This window comes from Squalius cephalus, assembly GCF_949319135.1.
Source record: "Squalius cephalus genome assembly, chromosome: 11".
Classification (NCBI taxonomy): domain Eukaryota; kingdom Metazoa; phylum Chordata; class Actinopteri; order Cypriniformes; family Leuciscidae; genus Squalius; species Squalius cephalus.
The window spans coordinates 20,201,128-20,229,069 of NC_137132.1; the positions used below are offsets into that span (position 1 = coordinate 20,201,128).

At 37.5% G+C, this 27,942-nt stretch overlaps 1 protein-coding gene across 1 annotated transcript; it reads right to left on the bottom strand.

Moving 5' to 3' along the window:
- Positions 1–34: 34 nt before the first annotated feature.
- wscd1a (WSC domain containing 1a) lies at positions 35–27,942 on the bottom strand. Its single transcript, XM_079886973.1, has 9 exons — positions 27,645–27,942; positions 13,287–14,010; positions 12,993–13,107; positions 9,592–9,776; positions 5,628–5,749; positions 5,075–5,246; positions 4,440–4,604; positions 3,184–3,384; positions 35–3,042 (listed from the first exon to the last, which is right to left on the bottom strand). The coding sequence occupies exons 2-9, from the start codon at positions 13,702–13,704 to the stop codon at positions 2,690–2,692; spliced, it is 1,731 nt and encodes a 576-aa protein (XP_079743099.1). The 5' UTR covers positions 13,705–14,010; positions 27,645–27,942; the 3' UTR covers positions 35–2,689.

Sequence of the window (27,942 nt, forward strand, 5' to 3'; positions counted from 1 at the left end):
ACCACTTCTGAGAAGATGAAAAAAGACACCAGCTTGCATCATGAATTTTATTCATTGTATTTTCACAACCGCAGTCAAACCTTGGGGACCGGCCCCTCTCAATAGCATCCACTCAAGTGAAAAGCAGTCACAGAGTCTGACCGATGTCAAGAGAGTTTATGAAAGTAAAAAAAAACACTTGAGCTCATTATGCCTCTTGTTCCTTTGTTCTAGGATGGCAGAAATAGAACCTATTTGCTTCTGTGGAAAGTTCAGTGAACATAATCAATTCATAATAAAATTCGATTTTTTTTTTCTTGTCCATGGAATGAGGCACCAAAACATGAACAACATTATGTGCACACACACACACACGCACACAAAAGACGTAGGCAGTCGCATACTACTGTACACGTTTCAATGTAGCGCAAATGTGCACCGTATACTGCAGCGATGTGCATGGAAATAAAATTCTGTTTCATTCAGACGTTAATCTGTCACAGTTCTCCAGGCAAGACACAATGACCTCAGCACCAAGCCTGCAGGAAATCACAGTGGGGGCGCAATGGAATTCATTTATAATTCATATCAGGCGCACAGCATTTTATTCTCCACAGCAGAGGCTTATAGAACAAACCTAAAGCGAAATCTGATATATTTCATTAAACCTCATATATGGCTCATTAATTATACTTGTGTTAAGCTTACTGATGTATATCTCTTTGTAAGAATCCTTTGGGGCCAAAATAATGTAACTTATAGTTAATAAGGGCTTAAAGGGATAGTTCACCCGAAAATGAAAAATCATTAATCCACCCTCATGTCGTTCCAAACCTTCTTTCATTATATGGAACACACACACAAAAAAGGTATTTTGAGGGAAGTTTCGGCTGTTAATGAAAGTCAGTCAGCTCCAATGTCTTTTGGACCCCAATGACTTGTATGGACAAAAACTGTTAAAACACTCCTCAAAATGTCTTTTGTGCTCTGGATAAGAAAGAAAGTCATGGCAGTTTGAAGCAGAGTTGTTAATGTTAGCTAAAACCATTAAATATAAATATACTAAACATATTATGGTTTAAAAAACATTCTAAAATGGTTTTCATTAATTGAAATAAAAGCTTAAATGAAATACAAAAATTATATTAGATTAAAAACAAACTAAAATTAGAAATGTTGCATTGGCAACCAACTGAAATAAGTTGAAGTACTAAAAAAAAAACTAAAATTAAAAGCAAATTCAAAATGTTAATAAATACTAGAATAGTACATCAATAATACTAAAATAACATTGGTTTGGGATAACCATGAGGGAGAATAAATGAGAGAATTTTCATCTAAGCTTAGTTGATTCGCCCAAAAAGTGTAAACAGTATGGCTGTGGGACTATTAAACTGATCTTTTTGTTTGAACATCCCAAGTAGTACAGCATAGCAACACAGACTCAACCAATGGAGTGAGTTTGGGGGCGTTACTGTCGGTTTTCCAGACCAATGACAGATGAGGGGAGAGTTTGTTTAAAGTTACACACTCCTGCTTTATGTAACACTAATCACTGGTATTAAATTATGGATCAAACTCCAACAATGAGGAATTTTTATTTAGCCTACACTGAATGACGCTAACCGATAGATTTTTTTTACATCTCGTTGAATAACTCGGCAGAAACAGACCCCCGGTGGGATTCCTGCCACTAGCACTACAGTGACATTGTCTGAATATGCTGCTGATCCCAGTTTGGCAATGTGCAAAAGAGTATTACACCAGCGCTTAATCCACACACATCTGGAGCATGCTGGCGGCGTGCTAATCAGCTCTGGGAGGATTAGCATCAGGCTAGCGTCATTCCGCAAGGCAAGCCTTGTCTAGTCCAGCTGAAAGCTTCCTTTCCATTCTGAAGGAATCTAGCGGGACGGGGACTGTCACTACTCGTTTGACTTTGATGTATGCTAAGTCTGTTTGCCATGTCATATTTTCTTGATCTTGAAGCTTTGGAAGAAAAACTATTCTGTTTCTTCATGAAAGAGTATTACGTTTCTCATCTATCAGGGCCATAACCACCATAGACACGTTGCACTCAATATTCAGATTTAGTCAACCGATGACTTGATTCGTTTCAGTTGATAACATTCGGTCCACCCTTATCTTCAATATGTGTTTAAATCAATGTCATCTGTTATGCTAATAGATTACATACATTGATATCAGCTCTGTAAACGGTCTAAATGGTCCCTACAAAAAACGTCACCGTATAGTAATAAAATGATCATGTTGTTATTGTGGTAGACATGTCATTATCATCTGCAGTACATGTCAGATTAGTTCATAAGCAATTACATCTGTTGTTTATTAGGCCTCTTGTTGACTTGTAGTTGAAGTATGTAATTAAGCACTCAAGTTTCCTCCCAAAGGAGGAAGGAGAACTTATTTAGCTTCCACTAGAGATGTTTTTGAAATTTAAATCTACAGTTGTCAAACGTAATCTTTATAATTATTCACCACGTTGTCAACAGTGTTGAACTTTGTTCTCCTTTACAGATCGCCGTTAAAACATGACGATCTCAAAGCGCACCAGTGAAGAACAGCATCACATGGCAGAATTTCGACCCCAATATGTGAGGAAATAAACGTATCAAAATATCTCCTGGACATGGTAGTAGAGTTGAAACTTGAGCAAGATGACCACTCCTGTGCTCTAGTTCTGGGCTTATCATCTTGGAAGATACTCCTGTGGCAAGCCAGAATGGTTGCTGGCTCTGAGTGCCTGGTCCACAGTACTGATGTAACCATCAATCAGCCGTTTCATATCTGGGGTGAAGGGGTCAAAGGTGGGATGTCGTGCACCTGAGCGCTTGAAATGACCATCCTTGTTGCACTCAGCACAGAGAAGACTCTCTTCACTGACACTGGTATTGAGGAAGGAAGTGATGGATCGTAATGTAGGCACCAATGCCTCCTGCAACTCCTCATAATGCACCACCAGAAGTGTCTTTCCATAACGCAGCCAGTCCAGTACGTGAGAAGCCCACCAGGAGGCATAACTACCCACAAATTCTGGCCACTCTGGAAAGAGGAGAAAGTAGGATGGTAAGAATTACATAAATGATTTGCACTAAATCTTGAGTTTGCATATTATGAGAATACAGTATGTGTCTCATTTTTGTGTCTCCGAGTCATGGACCTCTTATAATGCGTTCATAATACCTTTGCTCTTCCAGTGCTGATCAGAAGCGTAACCAAGGTGCCCGGCGCACTTGCGGTTGAACTCAGCCATGAGTGAGCGGTATGGGTTTCTTATCAACAGTATTGCTGAGTCATACATCTCTATATCCCGCTGGCTGCTCTCATGTGTCTTCACGCAGATGGTCCGTCCACTCTTCCAGTAATCTTTCTCACCCTTGAAGCCTGCACAGTTGGGAGGAGAAGAGGATTAGAATATACAGCCAACTGCATGTGGCGACCACTCAGTGCCGGCTCTGAATCCAAACATATACATTCCAAAAACTGCATCCAAAAATGGTGTTAGTCCAGGCATGAGCACCACGGCCCCCCTCAGGCAAATGTGTCAGGTTCTGTGATGGATTTGAAAAGGCAGAGCGACTTTCAAGGCAGGTCAAGTTCTTTAATAATAGAACAAAAATATGCTCAATAAAGTTTGGCATTTGAAAGAGAACAGAAAGTCAGCTGTGCCCAAATGCACAATATCAAGCGATCACAAATAAATGACGTATATTTATGGAATTGAAAAGATGAAAAGTGTCAAGAAACTTCACATAAACTCTGTAAAAGAGTCTCTGCTGTATAAATCTACAGCCCCATGTAAAAAAAAAAAAGAAGTAATATTTTTACCTGAATTTGCAGTCCAAATTGAACATGATAAGATAATAAGGCTGTGTACCACAAAATAATGGCAAGAACAGACATCTTTCTGTTGAGTTATTCTTGTGAGCCGCACTAAATAACTTTCATGTAGTCAGATTCATGAAGAAATGACTCTTAAGAGACAGTCCTTGTAATGAATCATTCCAAAAACTCACAAATCCTGGAGTTACTGTTTGAATCAGACTGAATGAACTTACTGAATCAGTTGCAGTAGTTATATTGGAAATATTCCCAAATGAATTAAATTGTGGAATACAGTTTGAATGGAATTGAAAATGACTGATTTAAGAACTTGTAATTCTGAATTGAGTCAGGAAATCCATATTGATACCCATTCCTAATGACAATGGCAGTTGTGCTTAGTAATGCAGTTATGCCAAGATGTTGTGGTGGCAGATTAAAATGCCCATTTCCTATTAGAGACATCAATGTTTTTGATATTCATCTCATCCACCGTCTGAGCAATAATATTTTTCAGAGTGGCTCAATATGTGGGAAAGATTGCCTCCAGCAATGATGCATGCAGTCTTTTAAAATGGTAATATATATTATCACTGATATAGCAGTGATAGTGTTACCTCTATTGTAGAGGGTGCCATCAAAGTAGTAACTGCCTGTGTAGTAGCCTGTGGCAAGCTCGATCAGATGCCTCACCCAGGTGTTCCCAGCCCCAGGAAAACTGGACAAAGCCACCAGTGAACTTGACTTTTCAGGTAGAAACTTCTTCTCTGTGCATCTGGAATCTGGACCAAAAACTGGCACTTACAGAAGGTAACTATAAGCAAAAACCTGTTATTTTCAGCCAGAATTAAATTAGTTTAAGGACCACAATTGTAATTTTTAACATTATGCTGTGCTTTTTTTTTTTCTGGTTGTGTAGCACCTACAGCTCTGCATAGCCCTTCAGAAGGATCCGGATGATACTGTAGGTAAGAATGACTTAAGTTTATTTTTAATAACAACTGTTTGCAATTTTCTTTCTTGTCTTGACATATTTTCTATTGCAACAGGCAGCAGTGGAAGGACAGCCTGTAAAAAAACAAGTTGCTATTATCTCTTGCTAGAGCTAGTTGGTGGCAGGTGGCATTAGATAGACGAAACACTTGGTAAATTATAGTATACTACAGTTAAAAAATTTGGGCTCAGTAAGATTTTTTTTTAACTTCAATTACAGAGATAATTATTAAGATCAACGAGATAGTATTAGTCTTACCTTGAACAGGTGTCTGATAGACCTGGAGGAAGAGATGATGGGAACTCTGGTTAGGCAGACTGCTGTTTTCCACAGCACAAAGCTCCTCCTTCACTGGCTCGTGAAGAGTGAAGCGAGGGGTGGCATAGCCACAGAAACAGTCGGGCTTCCTGACCAGGGCCAGAGGAAACTCCTGATAATAGAGTAAATATGTGTATGAATCTCACCAAGAGCCAACCCCTATGTCTCTCCATCCATACTTCAAATTACAACTATTTTGAGTTATCCGAAAACGTTCTCAAGCACTGCAATTAGCTTCTCAGCTAAAGACAAAGATAAATCAATTTACCATGTTGCTGGATTGGAACAAAGCATGACCATCTGATAGAGAGGGCCAAATTATACCACAATCAAGAGGATTGATTACAGAGTGAATTTGTGCTCTTTAGGGACACATTAAAGGTTAAAAAATCAGATTGTGTTTAGAAGACTGTGGGAAAAAATCTGTACACCTAGAAGAACAACAACTAAAGCGGACCATATCCAATCTAAATTAATCTATATTAAGTCAGACCTGATCCATGCAGGTCTCGATGCACCATTGGGAGGTGAGGTTGGGCTGGACGGCATGGGCCAGGGATGCTGCTGTCGTTTTGTCAGGATTTTTGAAGCATCCCCGGTAGCGCACGTTCCTGTCTAAAGGCAGAGAAGAATGGAGAACATTGCTGATTGACAGGAGTAAAATAGTGTCGGAACAAGACTTTGTGCCGGCACTCAATTCATTGCTCTAAGGTCTGGAATGCTGCAGTGAATGCGTAATTAGGTATAAGATGTAAAAAGAAAAAACCCTTATAGAACTTCAAAGAAATTTCAAATAGTTCAAGGAATGAGGCTGTATGGGTAATGAGTGAACAGCAAAGAAGCCACATTTCACAGAATAAGGAAACTACGCTATCTATTTTCCGAACCCTTTTCAGGCACAGCTGTATGTTTCTTTTAGAAGAAGAAACGTGCTTTTGAATCTAAGGAGATGAATGAATTTTATAAAACTCACTATGCTTTAAAACGACATTGACATTTTATTTTGAATTAACTTCTCATGATAGCAGATGTACACAGCATACATATGAATGATAATATGTTTAATTGATATGCACTACCATTTCAAAGTTTTTTGTTTGTTTTTGATATAATAATTTTATGCTCACCAAGGCTGGATTTGTTTGATTACATACAGTAAAAACAGTAATATAGTGCAATATTATTACAATTTTAAATAACTTTTCTGTTTGAATAAAAATGTCCTTTATTCCTGTGATGTAAAGCTGAATTTTCAGCATTATTACTCCAGTCTTCAGTGTCACATGATCCTTTGGAAATCATTTGAATATGCTGATTTGGAGGTCAAGAAACATTTCTTATTATTATCAATGTTGAAAAATTGTGATGTATAATAATAAATTCTTTTCAGGATTCATTGATGAATAGAAAGTTCCAAAGAACACAATTTATTTGAAATATAAATGTCTATATTGTCACTTTTGATTAATTTAATGTATCCTTGTGGAATAAAAGTATTAATTTCCTTGTGTAGTGTATATTTTTTATCATTTATATAGCATCTTTCCAAAGTAAAGCATTAAAGCACATTTAAAAACATTTTATTGGCTTACAACAAACACAATATATGTCTGCATAAATACATAATCATAATAAATGTGTTTTCTGTATAAATGACCCACCAGCTAATTTCCAGCCAGCGTTGACAGTGAAATCAGTGGAGAAACTGATTAAAAACATGGACAAACACAGAATGTGAGTGGATACTGCGATTTAAGGCCTTCATGACACTTTGTCACCTTTGCAGAGTAAACAAGCACTCTGTAAACGAAACCCCAGGGCTTTTGTTTGCCTCTGCAACTAAATGAAGAGGCCCCGCGGACCGCCGTTTGCGTTTGAAGGATCACATGTTTCTTTGTGAGGGCTGTAAATGAGACACAGCTGCATGAAAACATCAAACAAATCACTATTAAAACAGACTTTAGCACAGTGGAGAACTGCAGCTCTCGGGTGAGTCTCTGAAATTCAGACTAAGACAAGAGGTAGAGTGTTCAACTTTACCAAAAACAAGGCAGACCCCATGCAGTCACTGATACAGGTGTGGAAAAGTGATTCTGATTTTGCAGAATATTATGCATAGAATATTCTTCACATAAATATGCTATGCACTACAGGCTATACTGCTCGTTTAGAATCATATTCAACAATAATTAAAAAAAGGGATGATAAAATAGTTTGGGAGTATGCTTCAATATATATATATATATATATATATATATATATATATATATATATATATATATATAAAAGGCCTTTAAAATGGGGGACTGCAATTTTAGTTTTATTTTAACTTGAGGGGCCAGTATAATTATTTTAAGTACACTACCATACATACTTAGTTTTAGGATGCATTAAACTGATTGAACGTGACAGTAAAGACATTTATAACATTACAAAATATTTATATTTCAAATAAATGCAGTACTTGCAAACTTTCTATTTATCAAAGAACCCTGAAAAGAATGTATCACGGTTTTCACAAAAATATTAAGCAGCACATCTGTTTTAAACATTGATGATAATGTTTCTTGAGCACCAAACAGACATATAGAATGATTTCTGATTTTTCATGTGACACTGAGAACCGGAGCAACGATGCTAAAAATGTAGCTTTCCATCACAGAAAAAAAAATAAAAATAAATAAAAAAATATATATATATATATATGTATATGTATATATAATATCAAGCTTGCATCAGCTGACACTCAGCTGATCCACGTCTACCAATAGGAATATGACGCCTATCACTGTAGCTCCTTCAGTATTATCAGCAGCTATCGTGTTTTTCAGGAGCTAATTACCCTCCTCCATCCCCAGCTCCTCCTCTCGTCAGTCAATATGGCATTCTGATTCCCCTTGAATCAGAATAAATTCTTGAATTATGTTGTACTTTAAAATCTTGAATTAATGATATCTGCAATACATTCATGTTGGTTCTGTTCTATTTACCCTCAGGGGGGTTATTGCTGCTCTCCCTGCTCTTATCCATGCTAGGCTGCATGGATGCGCAGGGACTTCTTGCCCAGAACAGAACCATACCGCCAATCCTAACTGTATGTAATTGCCAATCGTATTTGACGATAGTGATCCTGACATATATGGAAAAGTTATTTTAAAACTATACTAATATTTCACAATATTACTGTTTTTACTGCATTTTTTAAGGTTAAGTTTCTCAATTCAGCATAGTATTTTAACTTAAACTATTTGTCACGGTAACAAAATTTCAGTAGTCAGTTCCAATGCCAGTAAAATTTTACGGTTCTCTGTTCCAATTTTGGTATCAGAGCAAAAATAATAATAATTAAGTACTTGTGTATGTTTGATGCTTGAACATTTTTTTTTTGTCTTATTTTGTCTCATCCATTGGTTATCACAGTCAATTATTGCAATTACGATTCAATCGTGCATTTAAATATGGTTGTCAATCCAGAAACTTTGTAGTTTTCTTAGCAGCATGAAAAACTAAACTTGTATTTAAAAGCTGTCTTAACTGTACAATGCACATCTTATTTAAATAGTGATGCACAAATCCCTCTTAACAAGATATTAACTTGTACAATGGATAGTATTTTCAATTTAAGCCACAAAACATATGGTCCGTGGTTAATAGCTGTGTCTGTGAGTGCTGTGCTGGGCCGAATCCAGTTGGCCATGAAACTGCAGAGGGACATTGGGTCTGGACTCTGAGGTCCAACAGCATGTGGAAGAGACTGATGGAGGAACCTGTTTCAAACATATGGCCACATCAAAGCTCCACTGCCAGACTGGATTACCTGCAGAAGCAGCGCTGGGTAGGAACTGCAGGTATGTGCATTCATATTTACATTTATTCATTTGGCTGATACTTTCATCCAAAGCAATTAGGTTATATACTTTTTTTTTTTTTTTTTTTTTTTTACTTTTGTGTTTCCTAGGAATTGAACCCATCACCTTCATTGTCAAGACTATGCTCTTCCAGTTGAGCTGCATTTCTGCACACACTAACTGCAGTGCTAGAGAGCAGCATATTCGATTTTAAGACTTTAACCCCTGGTTTCACAGACAGGGCTTAAGACTAGTCCTAGACTAAAATGTAAGTCTGAGCTGTTTCCACTGAAATAAACTTGCACTGACTGATCTTAAAAATATATCAGTGCCTTTTTAGTTTTAAGATGCACATCAGTAATGTTTTTTTCTAAACATGTTTATAAAAATTACTTAAATGTCCTAATTGATCTATGGTCTAATCCTGGCTTAGTCTAAGCCCTGTCTGTGAAACCGGGCCTAAGAGTTATGCGTTTTTGCATGTTTGTATGATTAATATTTAATATTCCTTAAGTGATTTTGTATGCTTCCCAATGCACTGGTAAAGCTATGCATGACAGAGTGGGAAGTTCTGTCCTGAGAATAAGTAAACTTATTTCAAGCACTTACATCTCCGCTGGCCAGGAAGAACCTCCTCCACCTTGTAAACGGACAGACGGGACACACCTCCACAGATGGCGCCCTTCTCGCCTTTGCAGTCCAAGTTACACTCCTCTTCTTTCATCCGAGCGCTTGTGATGCGGTTGCCACAGTAACATTCAGTCCCATATTCAAGGCCAGCGAACTGGTATCCGCTGTGTTAAACAAAACATTCAAAATCTAATTATACTCACAAAAAGTAACCCACCCTGGTTGGATAGCATGAATATTTACAGCGAAAACTCTTTCATTTCTTAATACAAGACGATATTACATTTTTCACAACAAAAGAAATATTAATACAATATATATAATGTGTGTGACATACTACCAGTTTAATTTTGGAATAATGTTTTTTTATATATGTTTCTAAAAGAAGTATCTTATGCTCCAATGGCTGCATTAATTGATCAAAAAACAGTAATATTGTGAAATATTATTATAATTATTTTACAAGAATTATTTTAAAATGTAATTTATATTCATGTAATGCAAAGCTGTATTTTCAGCATCTGTACTCCAGTCTTTAGTGTCACATGATTGTTCAGAAATCATTCTGATATGATAATTTCATACACACAAAGCATTTCTCAATATTATCAATGCTGAAAATTATTATTTTTTTGCTTATTTTTGTGGAAACTGATATGTTTCAGGTAAGTTTTATTTATTTATTTTTTTTTTTTTTACCAAGGCTGCATTATAGTCAATTTATCAAAAGTTACAGTAAGAACATTTATAGTGTAACAAAAGATTTATTTTTCAAAAAACACTCTAGTCTTCCAGAAAAGCCTCACACAAGTAACTCACACTAAAACCCTTGAATGCAGTCCGGACCCAGTAGGGATTCTGCTAAAGTCCACCTGCATCTCTCTGTCCATCCCTGCCTGTGAGCCCAGGGGTTTACCAGCTGGTGATTGGCCAGCTTGCTGAGCCAAACATCTGTCTCACCCTTTCCATACCCTGTGGTGCTAGACTCAGCCACTTTGTAGTGGCAGCCCTTCTCAGGGCGTACCACCTGCCCAGCTTTCTCACAGTAACGAGCTTGTCCAGGACTCTGCATGCATCTCCATCTCAACGAAAATTTTTGTTAAATCACATTGACATAAGAAACTTTATTGTCATAGCAAATCAGATATACAATGAAATTGCAATGCATCTGCGGCCAGTGCATAATAAATGCATAGCATATAATAAATGCAGTGCATAATGAATGCAGTGGCGAGACAGCAAGTGTCATGGTTGTGTTAACCACAACGATCATCCTCAATCTCAATGCTTTTGTCCTTCTGGCCCTCTCTGGGTTTTTTTTTTTTTTTTTTTTTTTGGAGGTTGCAAAAAGGCGCAGCACGATTCCATTCAAGCATGTTGGTGTAGGGCTCAACAGGTATTAGCTTGAGCCCCTCTGCAAATTGTTTCCCTGATCCTCTGCTTTAAACGTGGCATTGGCACTGCCATGGCAACCTCGCCAGGGACATTCCCACTGTTAATCTGCACTCTGAATTAATCGCACAGTCTGAGCAGACATGTACCTGCAGACACAGAGCAGGGGAAGATTTTCTGTCACCTATCTGCAAGAGGATAATACTGGGCTGGGATGTCAGATCCTTTTCCAACTGAGCAAACAGAATGTACTCTTAGATGCAGGTTCCATAAATATGATGTCTTACAAGGTTACAAAATGTTGTAACCTTTACAAAGATGGGTGCACCCTGCTCACACAGACATTACAAGCCATCAGTTTGTTTCATGCTATGCAGAGTAAGACAGACGTCAATCACCGAGCACCGCAACCGAAACAGCAACGACCTTTTATTATGCTGCGTTCACGCCATAACTACTGTAATTTGGAAGAGATGGAAACCTGCATATTCGGAGCGGTTCGTGACTCAAACTTATGTTTCAATGGCAACACTATCAACAGCGAAATGAAACTGCAGCAGTCAGGTGGTACAGGTCAGTGCTCTTTAAGTTGTTTATGTTGATTATTATTGTAATGTTATTTGCTTTGAGTTTTACGCCATCTCTCGACTCGTGATGCTTTGCAAACTGTGCTGGCTTTTGGAGACGCTCTGAAGGGAGGGTGGGATCTCACGCTTTCATAGCTAACTTGCTATTGCTAGCCGCTCCGAAAATTCCCTACCCTACCTTTAAGCAGCATAACTTAATATTGATGATAAAAATAAATGTTTCTTTAGCACCAAATCTGAAGGATCTTTCTGAAGGATCATGTGACCCTGAAGACTGGAGTATGATGCTGAAAATTCAGAAATAAATGATTACATTTTAAAATATAAATCAAATAGAAAACAGTTGTTTAATATTTCACAATACTACATGTTTTTACCGTATTTTTGATCAAATAAATGCAGCCTTGGTGAGCAGAAGAGACTTCTTTCAAAAGCATTAAAAAATCTTACTGACCCCAAACTTTTAAGCTTAATGATTTTTTTTTTCTTGTTCCTTTTATTTCCTTTATTTTTCGTTTTCAATTTTTACAAATTTTTACTAAATTACGAAAATGATAAAATCCCAAATTTAGTTTTAAACATTGTGATAACAAGACTACAAAGAATAGCAAATAAAATAACAGAAAATAAAAGAACTCAAATAATATTTCATTTATAAAAATAAATTACGTATTATATGATACTAATTCTGAGGCTGACGATCTGTAGCTCCTTTTCACTAATCATTTGTTGAAATAGAAATAGAAAAATATTTTTTTCAAGTTTGTTTGTTCTTTGTGCAATTTCCTAGACATTATATCTAGCTGTAATACAAGACCATAATATTGCACAGGTCATGATGAAAACCGGAATTTAAAAGTTGTCAACACTGTTAATTATGATTTCTTCTTCATAGGAAGTCACTATGTCAGTGTGAACAAAGAAAATCATCTCTAGCTCATGGTTAGGTTTCATGGTTTCTAATGGACTATTTGGATTCCCCCTGAACATTGCAAATGTCACCCAAGTAATTAAATAAGCTCTGAAACGTTGGGGGTAATTACAGGAGGTCAGTCTTCCTCACACTTTTTCTCTGGTGGTCAATTATCTATCGGCCTAAGAACTAGAGACAGTGCATACTCCATCACGGCAGATAGATGTTTCTCCTCCAGCATTAGCGGAAGCCAGGTCCAGAGTCGCGGTCCATTAATTGGGCCTGATCCCATTCCCAGCATGAGCTCCGCCAGCTGGCACACGGATTCACGCTGCATGTTCTTTTCCCTAAACACTGTTTCATTATTTCGTGATTTAAGATAAGCACAAAGGAGACTCAAGGCAACAGATGTCCATCTGCTTTTCGGTGGCTCCATGGTTACAACAAAAGATGTCTGTATTTAACTATATTGTGTATTAATCACATACCTTTCCATGCAGGTGTCCTGACACAAGGTGCTGGTCATTTTCCGGAAGTCATAGAACACCATCCCTTTGAGCGCACGGTCCTTGGCGTCATCCAGAAAGCAGCCGATGTAAGTGCCTGAGCGAAGAATAACAATCGCATCACAAATTCAGAACGTGACCTTTTTCTGCACAAACAGATGGGAAGATTCTGCAGCACAGCTTGGAATCGAGATAATTGAGAAAAGAATCCAATTATCATAAACAACCAATTTGTCATCCTGAAAAGCACACAGCTCATTTAGCACAGACTTTCACCTTTGTGTCGGATTTTTCTTTTCGGAAGGACTTTCTCCACTCTAGACGCTTCCTGTTCGGACATGAGGCTGTGGAACCAGCGGCGTCTCAGATATCGGATCTCCTGGTTTCGTGAGGTCAGCCATTGTGGTCCAGCATTGTCTTCGGACAAACCGCTTTGGTATCCCACCCCCTTGCCGTTGAGCCGTGCGCTCATTATTCCATAACTTGTCCGGAGGGCAGGCGCCTCCAGGGACCTGGGAGGAGACGGCAAAGACGGTAATGGAAAGTAACTGCTCGTCCCACGCTGTGACACCACCAATCCATGTCTCTGCAGAAGAAGGACACTTCCAGCCATAATGTAGGCGACACCGAGGAAGAAGAAGAGTAGCTGAGTCCGTCGTAAAAAGCGCTGAAGCCTGTAGAAGGGCTTTGCCATGTTGCCCTACTTCCAACTTAGTGAAGAAAAATGTATTCTACAGTTTCATGCTGCCATTGTTCCAACCAAAAAAAGGTAGAGATCTATTCCAGGTTCTTCATTCTCTAGAAAGCTCTACCACTGATACCTTATTCACATTCTGTTTAAAAACTCTTTGAGCGCAAAATTCCTCCGGCAAAATGTCCCGCCGTTTACCTGTGAGAGGATTAAGTGAAAACTTGAGTGTGGCGTTACATCCCCTTGATGACAGAAGTACTTGTGGCAGAATGTACTCTGAGCTCTTACGCCTCAAAGACTTCGGGGAAGCTGGTGGGAAAATAGAAAGCAGTTAGACACAAGTCGAAGCACATCTTTCACTTTTTTTATTCGCAGAGATAGACCGGCGTGCTAGAGACAAGACAGAAATATAGAGTGTGTAGCAGTTATTCTGGTAGTATGTCTCCATTAAGAGGAGAGAGAAGGGCTCGCTGGCTGGAGAAACATTACCTGTTTGTGCTCCTGTCTGTCTTTATGAGTACACAACAAATGTGAAGAGTGTAAGAGGGTACATACAGTGTCCTACTGGGGGCTTGGGCTCTGACAACCCAAAGGCAGTACACACAAATAGTTGCGGATTTGTGTGTGTGTGTGTATATATAACAAAGTGAAGTACGTGGAAATGTTATTTCGTTTTTTACAGTTTTTCAGCAAGAAAGAATGCATAAATTGATCAAAATTGACAGTAAAGACATTTAGAACGTTACAAATAATGTTATTTCTATTTCTAATAAATACTTTCTAATAATCAAACAATCCTGAAAAAAATGTATTACGGTTTCAAATATTAAGCAGCACAACTGTTTTCAAAAATATTTTTTTTCTTGATATGATTTCTGAAGGATCATGTGACACTGGAGACTGGAGTAATGATGCTGAAAATTCGGCTGTGCCTTCACAGGAATAAATTACATTTCGAAATATATTTAAAATGGAAAAGTAGTTATTTTAATTGTACAGTATGTTTTTATGTTTGATCAAATAAATGCAGCCAGGTTTAAAAAAAATGTAAACTTATATATATATAAGTATACTATATATATATATATTTAACATCAATCCTCAACAGATGAAAATTATTGATATCTGCCAGGGGTGATTAAATACTCTTTCCATTCCTGATTTTCATTTCTCAAATCTAATGTTTTTTGACATGTAACATGCACATTAGCTGACTGAGTGAAATGAAATCTGGTTTAGTACTGCTTACCTAAGCCAGATAGTTTCTGGAATTTGCAGCACTTTTCCCCCTCCATTCGCTTTAGACATTCTTGAAACTTTCAGCCCATTATTTCAGCTCCACTGAGAATCCTTTTGTGTGGCAAAAACAAACCTTGTAACAAGTCTTACTGAATACCGGGGTGGGCAGTCCCTTGCTTCCATTCATTCTTGCCAATCAAGCAAGTCTAGCTATACAGATTCCACTGTGTGCCCCACATACTCTACCAGACTATTTTATCTGAAATATTTTTGGGTCCACAGAAGATGAAAACACGGGCTGAGCCTTAATTGCATAATCACCAGACTACACATGAATATGAATGTGGATTTGGTTGAATGCATGGGAATCTAAGGCCAGACGAAGAGTAAAAACAGAATTTAAACTAATTTAATTCAAGATGGTCTTCAAGTCAATTGACCGTATTTACTTTCTTAATACATGTTTCTGTGCTTAAACAATCCAAAAGAATTTCTGTAATCAAAATGTATTTTGTTTTTCCTCTAAAACGACTTTCCTTTTCAACTGACATCACTTAGGATAATGTAAACCAATAGCCAAATAGCTGTTTTCTTTAACTCTTTTTCAATCTCATTTTACAGCTTCATACTTTGGGGCAAAAATGTCATTATTCTTATTCTTAGTCAGATCTTAATCAGAGATAACTGGGCTTGTTGCAGCTCTTCATACAAGCACAGCTTTGCTCATTGAACCCAATTTTTTTTTTTTTTTTTGTCAGTGAGCCCCCGACTCATTCTTTTTAGGCCGAGTGCTGGAAAAATGCCTAGATTTGCATAGACGCTTGAGATGCAGGGGCGGATGTCTTAGCCAGCACCAGAGGAAACCATAACTATGCGGCGGCTGAGAATGTCAATCAGCCTGAGGGCTCATTATTCTTCTAGCTATGAACAGTGAGTGACTGGCGTCTGGTGGTTTTTCCCCCTCTGCCAGCACACAGAGCAACTTCTAACAAATCTCTCCATTACAACACAGAGGCTGCATGTAGTTGACAGAAATCAAAATAACACACTGCATCGTAATTGTGTGGGGAAAGTATTTTAAAAAACTGATTTTAACATGCAAGGACATGTTCTAATAAACCATGTCATATTCAGCTACAGTATACTCTATGAATCTGCTTTTCATTTGAATTATTTGCAGCAACATGTTCTCATAAAAAAATGTCTTTATACATAATTCATAGCTTTTGAATAATATATACAATTATGAAAAGCTGCTTACATGTATATGAACAAGATTTACAGAACTTACAGCTGTTCATAAGACGTTCTTGTGTTAATGACAGCTAGATAAAATCGAGCAAACTTTTCAACTAAAAACTGAAAATGTTTTATGCATTTTGGCTGTTCATTTACACATCAGTTTGGGGGCCTGAAAACAGTTTTTTTTTATTTAGTTTTTGCAAAAAGTCTTTCAAAAAGTGCAAGTTTTTGAAAGTGATACGGAGTTATCGCCAGTGTGCAAACTACAAAAATGCGAATTTGAAAAAAAGGTGTCATCATGCGCATGCGTTTTAAGTGTTCAGTCTGCGTTTAGTGTTTCTTTACAAAGTTACCTCGCCAACTACTGGCCTGGCATGCATAATACCATGTTTTTTTCCCCTCAGAAAATATTGATATGGACCCAATGCAAATCATTTTAATTTATGCAATCAGTTCCATTACAATTACAATGATTGACAACTCAAGAATAAATACATACATCCCCTAAGATGAGTTATTGAAAATATAAATATAGACATTGAAAGAGATTAAAAAACATGTACGTAGGGCTTTGTGTTTTGCTTTAGGTCAGATTTTGTGCATTTATATAGGCTCTTAGTGGGCATTTAATGTCAAAGCCTACTGACATCAATTGTTATTTCTGTTCCTCTTTCATCTCTGTAGAAAGAAAACAAATACTTATTGCATTTTTTAACATTTAGGCATAATGAAATACAACTATCTAGCTACAGTATTTTCCCCAAACAGAGTAGATTATTTATGTTACATATTTTTTTTAGCTATTTTTGCTGCTATGTTTGGGCTTGTGTTAGGGATCATTCATTATATGGTACATTACTGATAGCTGATGCTCAGCAGTTTTTGCTTCAAAATGAAAATACCTCTAACAGGTGCTACGGTATGCATTAACTGCTTTAAAGTGAAGGCATGAATCCTATAGGATTTTTCACTATAGATCTACAACCCCAAATCAGAAAAAGTTGGGACACTGTACAAATTGTGAGTAAAAAAAATGGAATAATTTACAAATCTCATAAACTTATATTTTATTCACAATAGAATATAGATAACATATCAAATGTTGAAAGTGAGACATTTTGAAATGTCATGCCAAATATTGGCTCATTTTGGATTTCATGAGAGCTACACATTCCAAAAAAGTTGGGACAGGTAGCAATAAGAGGCCGGAAAAGTTAAATGTACATATAAGGAACAGCTGGAGGACCAATTTGCAACTTATTAGGTCAATTGGCAACATGATTGGGTATAAAAAGAGCCTCTCAGAGTGGCAGTGTCTCTCAGAAGTCAAGATGGGCAGAGGATCACCAATTCCCCCAATGCTGCAGCGAAAAATAGTGGAGCAATATCAGAAAGGAGTTTCTCAGAGAAAAATTGCAAAGAGTTTGAAGTTATCATCATCTACAGTGCATAATATCATCCAAAGATTCAGAGAATCTGGAACAATCTCTGTGCGTAAGGGTCAAGGCCGGAAAACCATACTGGATGCCCGTGATCGTCGGGCCCTTAGACGGCACAACATGGGCTCAGGAATACTTCCAGAAAACATTGTCGGTGAACATAATCTACCGTGCCATTCGCCGTTGCCAGCTAAAACTCTATAGGTCAAAAAAGAAGCCATATCTAAACAGGATCTAGAAGCGCAGGCGTTTTCTCTGGGCCAAGGCTCATTAAAAATGGACTGTGGCAAAGTGGAAAACTGTTCTGTGGTCAGACGAATCAAAATTTGAAGTTCTTTTTTGAAAACTGGGACGCCATGTCATCCAGACTAAAGAGGACAAGGGCAACCCAAGTTGTTATCAGCGCTCAGTTCAGAAGCCTGCATTTCTGATGGTATGGGGTTGCATGAGTGCGTGTGGCATGGGCAGTTTACACATCTGGAAAGGCACCATCAATGCTGAAAGGTATATCCAAGTTCTAGAACAACATATGCTCCCATCCAGACGTCGTCTCTTTCAGGGAAGACCTTGCATTTTCCAACATGACAATGCCAGACCATATACTGCATCAATTACAATATCATGGCTGCATAGAAGAAGGATCCGGGTACTGAAATGGCCAGCCTGCAGTCCAGATCTTTCACCCATAGAAACATTTGGTGCATCATAAAGAGGAAGATGCAACAAAGAAGACCTAAGACAGTTGAGCAACTAGAAGCCTGTATTAGACAAGAATGGGACAACATTCCTATTCCTAAACTTGAGCAACTTGTCTCCTCAGTCCCCAGACGTTTGCAGACTGTTATAAAAAGAAGAGGGGATGCCACACAGTGGTAAACACGGCCTTGTCCCAACTTTTTTGAGATGCGTTGATGCCATGAAATTTAAAATCAACTTATTTTTCCCTTAAAATTATATATTTTCTCAGTTTAAACATTTGATATGTCATCTATGTTGTATTTTGAATAAAATATTGAAATTTGAAACTTCCACATCATTGCATTCTGTTTTTATTCACAATTTGCACAGTGTCCCAACTTTTTCTGATTTGGGGTTGTATAAAAAATCTATAAAATCTATAAAAATCACTTTTGAAAATGAACCTGAAATGAGGCCACGGTATGTTTATGAGAGATGAGTTTCTCATCATCTTGGTAAACCGGAGCATTTGGCAGTAGTACCAAGCTTTTTTTTTTTTTCTTTTTGGAATATTATTCACTTTAAATAACTGTAATTAATGGAGCCAAAGGGAGGCGGCTCGATTAATTATAAGGATGGTCCGTTAATGAATTTTATAGCAGTGAAATGCGTGGGACACATAATTCATCTTATTTTATCTTTCCTTTTCGTTCTGTTGTGTGCTTGCTGGTAAATGGCATTGCATTTCACACAGAAACAAATGCATTTATGAATAATAATGCAGAGCCAAGGTCATTTCCATTTCCTTTCAGGGAAGTCTGACGACTCCACGGTGCATTTCAGAGGGCATTAAGTTCGAAATCAAATGTTATTCGTCTTTATTTGATGTATTATTTATTAGACTATTTTGCTGTTGCTCTAGTGACATATGCCTCAAAACTCTTGAGTTGTAATAGCACTGGGCTGAGTCTTCATGCTGTCGGTGGACAGCAGCGAGCGGGTGCTGTATGTCCAGACTGGTGCACTCATTTGTCTTCATCTGCTTTCCCAGCGTGTTATCATCTCACTTACAGCAGGGCAGCCACACTTCCATCTCAGAGGCTGATGGACTGACCCTGGAGCTCAGATGCTGCCTGGAAAGCTCTCTTTTCTCTCATATAAGCATATTGCCACCATCTCTGGCCATCTGGATGTTATGCACTCCACTTTAGTATCTCTGAATGAAGCATTTCAGTAAAAAAATGTTTAAGCAAAGAAGGTTTCCACAGTCATAATCTTGCTTCTAAAGAGTGTCACAGTGGGACGGCAGACATATGACAGGTGGCCCCCAATCTGTCCTCCTTTAATATATATTCAAGGCTAAATCCAAGAAACGAGGAGAAAATAAACATTTTTATGTTATGCTTAACATTTAATGCATTTCTTCTTTCTAATGCACTGTACAAAAAATGTTAACCTGCAATTGTTACTGTAAGGAGCTATTTCTACCTGATCTAACCTTTAACCCTCTGATGGTCCTCGGTCATTTCTGACCGAAAAATTTTCTGTTTTGAAATTTTTAAAATCACAACTTCATCGGAAGGTTATGAAACTTGGTGACTTTTCTGGCATTAGGTATGTGAATACAAAAAAAAATTGAGGTCATGATCCGAGCATGCTAAGTGGTCGTAAACAAAAAGAGTCACACTCGTGGTCTTCGGTCAAAAATGACCGACCCATAGGAAATGAATGGGAAATTTACAAAAACACAAAAATTCTCTGAATTTTTGTCTGTACAATCTACAAATCGGACACGATTCTAAAAAAAAGTACACCGCAGTAAAGGGGTGACACTCTACAACATCAAGAGTGCAAAAAATTCACACCCACCCACACACACACACATACAAACACACGTTTATACACATACACACCAATAAATTCAGATTACAAAAATCTGTTTTGAATTTTTAAAAATCACAGCTTCATCAGAATGTTACGAAACTTGGTGACTTTTCTGGCATTAGGTATGTGAACACACAAAAAAAATTGAGTTCATGATCCGAGCATGCTAAGTGCTCGTAAAAAAATTAGTTATGATTTTGGTCTTCGGTCAAAATTACCCCCATAGGAAATGAATGGGAAATTTACAAAAACACAAAAATTCTCTAAAAATCAGCCACGATGCAGAAAAAAAATGTTCAGCAATGAAGGGGTGAAGCTCTAAAACATCAAGAGTGAAAAACATAACATAATTAATAATTATAATTAATATATGTATATATAATTAATATAATAATTATTAAAATTATTAAAATAATAATTAATAAAATGTTATAAACCTTGGCAAAAAGTATTATTTGAGAATTTCTAAAAAAATACATTCAATCCACATCTTAAAAGTAAGTAATTTGGTCCAAAAACAACTAGAATTCACAAACATCTCCATTTAGAGCTATACAGGCATCTAGTGGTAAACCCATGCAATAACATGTTTTATTTAATTTTATGATTAATAAATTGATGAATATATTTCTTATTTTATTTTTTTTCTGAAAGCCTAGTCTCTATTTTACCCGAAAATACTGCATAGAATTTTTTTTTTTTTTCAAAAAAAAACAACAAAAAAAAAACATTATTTTCAATGGCAAAAAATGAACTATAAATATTGCATAAATATTAATAAGTTCAATCAAATTGTCTCAAAATTCTAAATTAAAAAGAATAAATATTATAGAACAAAAATAAATTGCATTGGTTTTTACTGGGATGGAGGAAGTTTCATTTTTAGGTGTCCGGTCATTTATGACCGGGAAGGCCCCCAGTGTGACTGCTAAACGAAGACCATCAGAGGGTTAAATTTAGCTTGGCTAGTGTAACCTAATATATTTAGGTTGATTCAGTGATGTTAAATAATACTTTAATTTTGTTTCATTTAAAAGTTACCACATGAAGCTAATTTTAGATAACTTTTTATCACTCAATACTCCAGTGCGAATTAAATCTCAAAATTAGTTTGTAGCAATGTGTTTTACATATATTCTGTAATATGTTCTGTGAAATAATCTTGCGGTAACACTTTATTTTACAGTGTCCTTGTTACACGTTACATGTAGTAACAAGGTGTTACCCTTTATTTTAAGGTGTTACCCTTTATTTTAAAGTTTTACCCTTTATTTTAAGGTGTCCCTGTTACTGTGTAATTATACATTTAAGTACTGGGTAACACTTTATTTTACAGTGTCCTTGTTACATAATGTTACATGTACTTACCATAGTAATAACATTAAATGATGCATAATTACATGCAGCTAACCCTCAACCAAATCCTAATCCTACCCTAACCCTATAGTAAGTATGTGGTTAATTAATATTACTCAGTACTTAAATATATAATTACACTGTAACAATGACACCTTAAAATAAAGTGTAAACAAATAATCCAGTCTTGCTCAGCATCACACACCAGGGTTGAATAATCTAATCAAAGAGATTTAAAAAGACATTTCCAGCAGTTCACTGATTGGCAGCCTGTCAGCGAATTCAAAATAATGTGCAAAGTTCCCCAAGAGTAGTCGTGATGACTAATTAGGAGTTCACTTGTCAAAATTGCATTTTATTTAGCATAATATTAGTTTAAAGGAAATGAAAATAAACCAAACAATATACACCACGCTATTTAGTAGAGTTTATTTCAATCAAATGAATAATACTGCCTATATCTTGGCCAAAATGTGTCCATCTGATTTGAAACGCAAAACCTAAATGACTGAAAAAGCATTTGTAATACTTAATCAAAATCCTCTGAAGAAAGAGGAACCTCCAGCTGTGAGCTGAACTGCAGGTGATTGTCAATCACTTTATTTACAGCCTACTCAAACTATTGATCATCCACTGCAGGGATTGATTTCACTGCAGTGTCCAAAAGCTCCATATAAAGTGAACTGTTATTTGTTGTTAATTTGGTCCGATTTTGCTTTTGATCCAACTGAGCTTTTGATTAAAACACACAAAGCCTGTTGCAAAGTAACACACACATATATGTGTATTGCGAGTCCGTATACTCGTTGTTTTTGTAGATACGTTTCAAACATGTTCAATTTCACAGGTTCACGTCCAGTATTTACTAGACACTTACAGCGGCAAGAGAGGAAAGGAGATAAATTAGACAATGCATTAAAATTTTGTTAGGAATAGTCTGTCTTTGATTATTTATGCTTTGTGTTGCTTGAGGCACATTTACATTTGGGGATTTATAGCCCGGCTATAAACAAGGCACTATAACTAAAATTCGCTCAATAAATGCTGGCTGAAAAGATGGCGACTGCTGGCCCCTGGACACCGATTTATTGACCACTAAACTACAACGGATGCGTGCACGAAACGGTGTAGTCGAAGTACTGACACTGGAGCACTTTAACACCCACAGACCACAGACAAGTAAGTGTGATCATTCTGAGGCCACTTCTGGGAGATAAAGCAAGTTCAGGCACACCGCAACACACAAAAGCATATACAGTAGTCCTCGCTGACACAAACTGACAAGACTGCAGCATTATTTCCATGTATTTCACAGGAATTCATCACCATCAGCTGCAGAGGATGACACTGCATTCCAAGAAACGTAGCCCTTTCTTCCTCGACTGTAATGTCTTCAATTTTTTTCAGCTGCTGCAGTAAGTAAATGTAGTGGTTTCTCACGAATTGAAAGTCTTTCAACTGAGCATACTCTACTTCCTGCTTCTGTACAATGAAATTTAACAAGTTGCATTATCACTATCCTTTCTCCCACTTTTAGTAGTTCCTAAACCAACAGTAAATGTTGTACTGTAGTAGGCTATATAAGGCCCTTAAAGGGATACCAGGAACACAAAAGAAGATATTTTGAGAAATATGTTTGTTTGTTTTTTTCCGGCCTTTCTTTTCTTCTCTGATGACGTGTTTTTCCGATGGAAAAGTTAAGTCCTGCCCTACATTTTTCCCGCCCCGGGCGCTGATGCAGTTTAGTACAGGTATGATCGCCATTATTATTACTAGCACAAGACGGACCTAACGGTGGTGATAACGGCAATACATCCGTGATGCTGTAATGTTGAGTAATTGCATGTGTGCGTGCATCAAAGAGTAAGTTAATTTCTTACATTATACTGTGTATATAGCTCTAAGTTTCCTGTGTCTCCAGAGATCCCATCCACCCAGCCTCCCTCTCCCGCCTCTTCTTCCAAAGCCAGTCAGTCCGCTGTTGTCCTTCAGCTCTTCAGCTCCTCCTCTGACTTCACTACTAGGGCTGCACGATATTGGAAAAAAATTACATTGCGATATTTTTTTTGGCAACGATATATATCGCGATATTGCGAGCCATCAATCCAGGCTAAAGTCAATAATTACCATTCCATGTTATTAATAATTTCACTATAAGCAAGCTTCATTACAAGTAACAAAAGGCCACTTAATATTTTATTCCAGAAACATATTTCTCTCAGAATTCGGTGAACGTTCTACACAGGACCTAACGTTCTTGGACCCGAAAAATTGTTTTCTGTGCTGATTCAGTGACGCGTTCATGTAGGCTAAACGGCACCTAGAACCAGCAAAAGTAATGATTAATAATATGTAAAATATTACAATGAGACATTTTAATTGTTTATTAATAAACAAGTGTTTTCTGTTGACAATACTGACTCGCGATCTTCGCAGCAGTGTTCGGGAGAAATGCACTTTTCATACAGATTTTTTTTTTTAATGGTTCTGTTTAAAAGTAGAGATTTCTGTACATAATAGTTATATTTCTATTTTTTTTACTATTATTATTATTATTATTATTATTTTTAGGTGTGTGAGGCGAGTAGGCTACCTTTTATGCTTAGTTTCGGTTCATGGATGATAGCTTAATCTCCAGTTCAGGCGCTGGCTGCTATAATTAATTTTTATTTATTAGGCTAAATCCAGGAAATTGTATAATGAAATACTGATTAAAATTAAGATACAATTAATACAAAACGAAATTCGTTTTAAAGAAAGGCTTTGTGATTTCTGTTTGAGGTCTCTGTTAAAGTTTTAAAGCAGTCTTTTAGTGCGGCTTTCATAACGGTCGCGTCCGTAATGTCACGTAACATTGTTTTTTCCTCATAAATGCGAACACGAAAAATAAACGACTTTTTTTAAAAAAGACAACCATCCACAACTTTATAATACTTCAGCAAAATACTTTATAATACATCCTCCTTTTTGTAGACGAAATAGGCTAGTAGTAGTCCTAAATAGCTGATTTTGACTTTTTTGCGGCGGATCCACTTCGTCGCGCATTTTTAGCTATAGGATTGCCAGTGAATGTTGGCTGTGAGCGGTGAGCGCGGCACAGCGAACCAATCACTGTGCAGGAACGCGTATGTCACCCCAGCAAAAAGCCATACAACAAACTCGTGTTTACTGTGTGCTACCCTGGTGCTACCGTTCTCTTACACTATGGTACTAACGTTACCCTTCACATCGCATGTTCCGGCGATGTGACTATCGCTCATTCGCACATCGCGATGTTGATGTTAAAACAGAATATCGTTCAGCCCTACTGTATGGATTTGCCTCGGGTCTTCCGGTCACCAGCACCACCTTGGCAAGAGTAGCCCTGGGTCCACCTCCAGCCGCTGAGCCCATTACTCAGTTCAACCTTGGCTCCTCCTTCCCTCGGCTCCACCTAGGACCATCGTCCTTACGGCTCCACCGGGCTCCGTCATTCATCCTACTCCTCCATGGTCAGATGTTGATCAGCCTGCGCCACACACTTCCAGGCTTTCAGATGCTCTTTGTCTTTCCACCCCTTCTGCTCCGTCCCTCCGGCTCCACCTTGGTCCTTAGTCCCACTGGCGTGGTCTCATCGGCTCTGCATGGGTCTCCACCTTCATCGGCTCAGTCTCTGTCAGTCGTCCCCCTAGTTTCATCAGCCAAGTCTCCACCATGGCTCCTCCCTCTCTTTACTCTGACATGGGCTTTTGTCCGCTGTTCTCTGGGTCCCCACATGGCTTCTCCTGCTCTCCTCTCCTCCCTGGCTCCTCCCACCATCATCACCGCCCTGGTTTCTCCCGTTACCTTCTCCTGTTTCCTGCCATTCACCTGCTCCACGTCTTCTTCCAGAGCCCCCACCTTCCCTCCTTAGTTGGACTGTTACAGCGAGAGGGGGGAGGGGGCATAATGTAAAGTGTTTATTCTGTTTTGGTTTTGTTGTCACTGTGTTTCCTGTGTTCATTTTGCCTGAGTTCCCAGTCATCTTTAGTTTCCCTGGTTGTTAATTAGTTCCTTTACCTGTTCTGTTTTACATTGATCACTCTCCCTGTGTACTTAAGCCCTAAGCTCAATCACTTGTGTGTTGCCTTTAGTTAAATGGTTGTGTGTTTTCTCCTATGTATTATTCCTGTTTTGGGATTTTTATATTAAAGACTGTTCACGTTACCCCCGATCGTTTTGCAATTCATTACAGCCACAGTTTAGCACGACAAGATGACGAAGAAGAGTATTGTAATATCACATATCCAGATGCATGGTGTAGGCAAACACCCTTGTATTTTAAAAACTGATTCAAGAGTTTTGATCAAGGTAGATGCAAAAAACAAATGATATCAGATATATATAAAAAATATTTCCCCTTTTTAATGATGTAAAAATAGCAGAAAATAATATAGACAAATGTTGTGCAGGGTTTAACTGGTTTCCAAACCTCCTGCAAGTTATTTGACAGCCCAAGATCAAAATTATAACACGGTTCAATGACTTTCCAAATATGCACATAAATAATAATGGCCATGGCAAAAAAGGTCCATTCATTCTATTTAGAATGCTTCTGTCAGTTTTGTGAAACCATGGGAGACGTAAGGGAAATAAGACTCTTTTGCAAACTGTGCTATGGCCAGAAAAATATTTCCAGAAGCATAATCAACCACCCTCCATGCATTCATTATTTACAATAGGTTTTAGCAAGGCTGGAGAACACTGCAGTCACCAGTGGTTGATCAAACCATGGGAAATCTAAAGGGGAAAATACAGCCTAATCAAAGCAATATAAAGGTATTTAGTTTACAGTATATGAATTGAGACCTGGTTCAAGACTGAATAATCACTTTATTTGACTGCTTCATTTAGCTTAAAGTATGTCTCGTTGTAATGATTGTTCAGACACTTGACCTTGCAGCTGGATATGTAATCACATTCTGAAAAAAACAAAACACTTTGAAAGTTTTTTTTCTAAAACATGTAAAGGTCTGTCATTACTTTCATAGCCTATGAAGCTACTGTAAATATATGCATCATATAGGCAGTTAAAAAAATAAATTGGAGCAGGAAGAAAAATTTGCAAAAGGGGCACTATGACATACAGTAAAAGCACACTGATGCAATGCAATCATGAAGGATTATGTATTCATACATTATTCTATGGCAGATGCCTCTCTGGAGATGAGGCGGCTTGCCCCATAGGCGGTAAATGTATGCGCCTGAAAGGTCAACCATGACAAAATGATCTTGATTAAGCCTGTGAGACATGAATGCTGAAGACTGACTCATTTACAGTCAGTCTGAAAATATTCCTTTTTCATAACCATAAAGAACCGATATATGAAGGATGAGGGAAGGAAACACTAACGAAATCTATAGCATCTGGGAGCACTAAAAAGACACATGTTAGTGCAGTTCATCAGATAATTCAGCTCATATGGACAAATTCTATCACTGGGCACATCATATTTATACACAGAACTCCATTAGACCTAGTGTATAACAGTTATGTGTTGAAGCACAAAACACAAACCTATCTGGTCTATAAAAAGTTATTGCAATTTTTTATAAAAAGGTTTATTCCAGACACATGGGGACCCCCCATTTAGACTTTCAGTCAACCCAGAGGAATAAAACGTTATGTATATGCAATATTTTTTTTTTATTGATCAATGGACCCCTGGTTCTATTATTTGTATACTTGTAAGCTGTTGCGTTCACTTGTGAGGGATTGGTTTTAACCAATTACACTAAAACAGTAATGTCTTTGATTCTACTATGCAGACTATAAAGCAGTAGCACTGCATACAAGTAGGCAAAATATTCATGCATTTGAGCACAAATCCTAAAAGCAGAAACAGCTAAATCAGTCACTTGGACATTGGTCATACTCATAAACACTTGTTTGCATTCATTTTGACAAAACTGCCCATGACTTGAATAGATATATTGGTGTAGGCTATAAAAGTGACGTTTTTATAATTTACGTAAACTTTGGAATGCATTTAGTCTTAAGCAATAAAACATGTTAAATTATTAGAACAATACTTTTGTTGTGATAAAAAGCTTTTTTAGGCATTTCTTTTTTAGAAATTCTCTTACCTTCATCAACTTCCCCCTCGGCAGTGAAGAATAAAAATCTTGTAGCATATTGAATGTATTTCAGAGATTTCCTTGGGTTGAATGTCTCTTCATGAACACGAGCATCTCTTTCATCTCTGAGGCGAGCCGCATCTCGCTTTCTCACTCTGTTTTGCTATTTTGCTCCTCTTGATGTTTGTCACTAATCCTCTTGCATTTTCTTATTTTTCATAGCTGTGAAACCACTATAACAGAGATAATCCTCATCTAAATCCGTTGCCGTGTCCCCTTTGCTTTGCAGTCCCACGTTTCTCTGTGT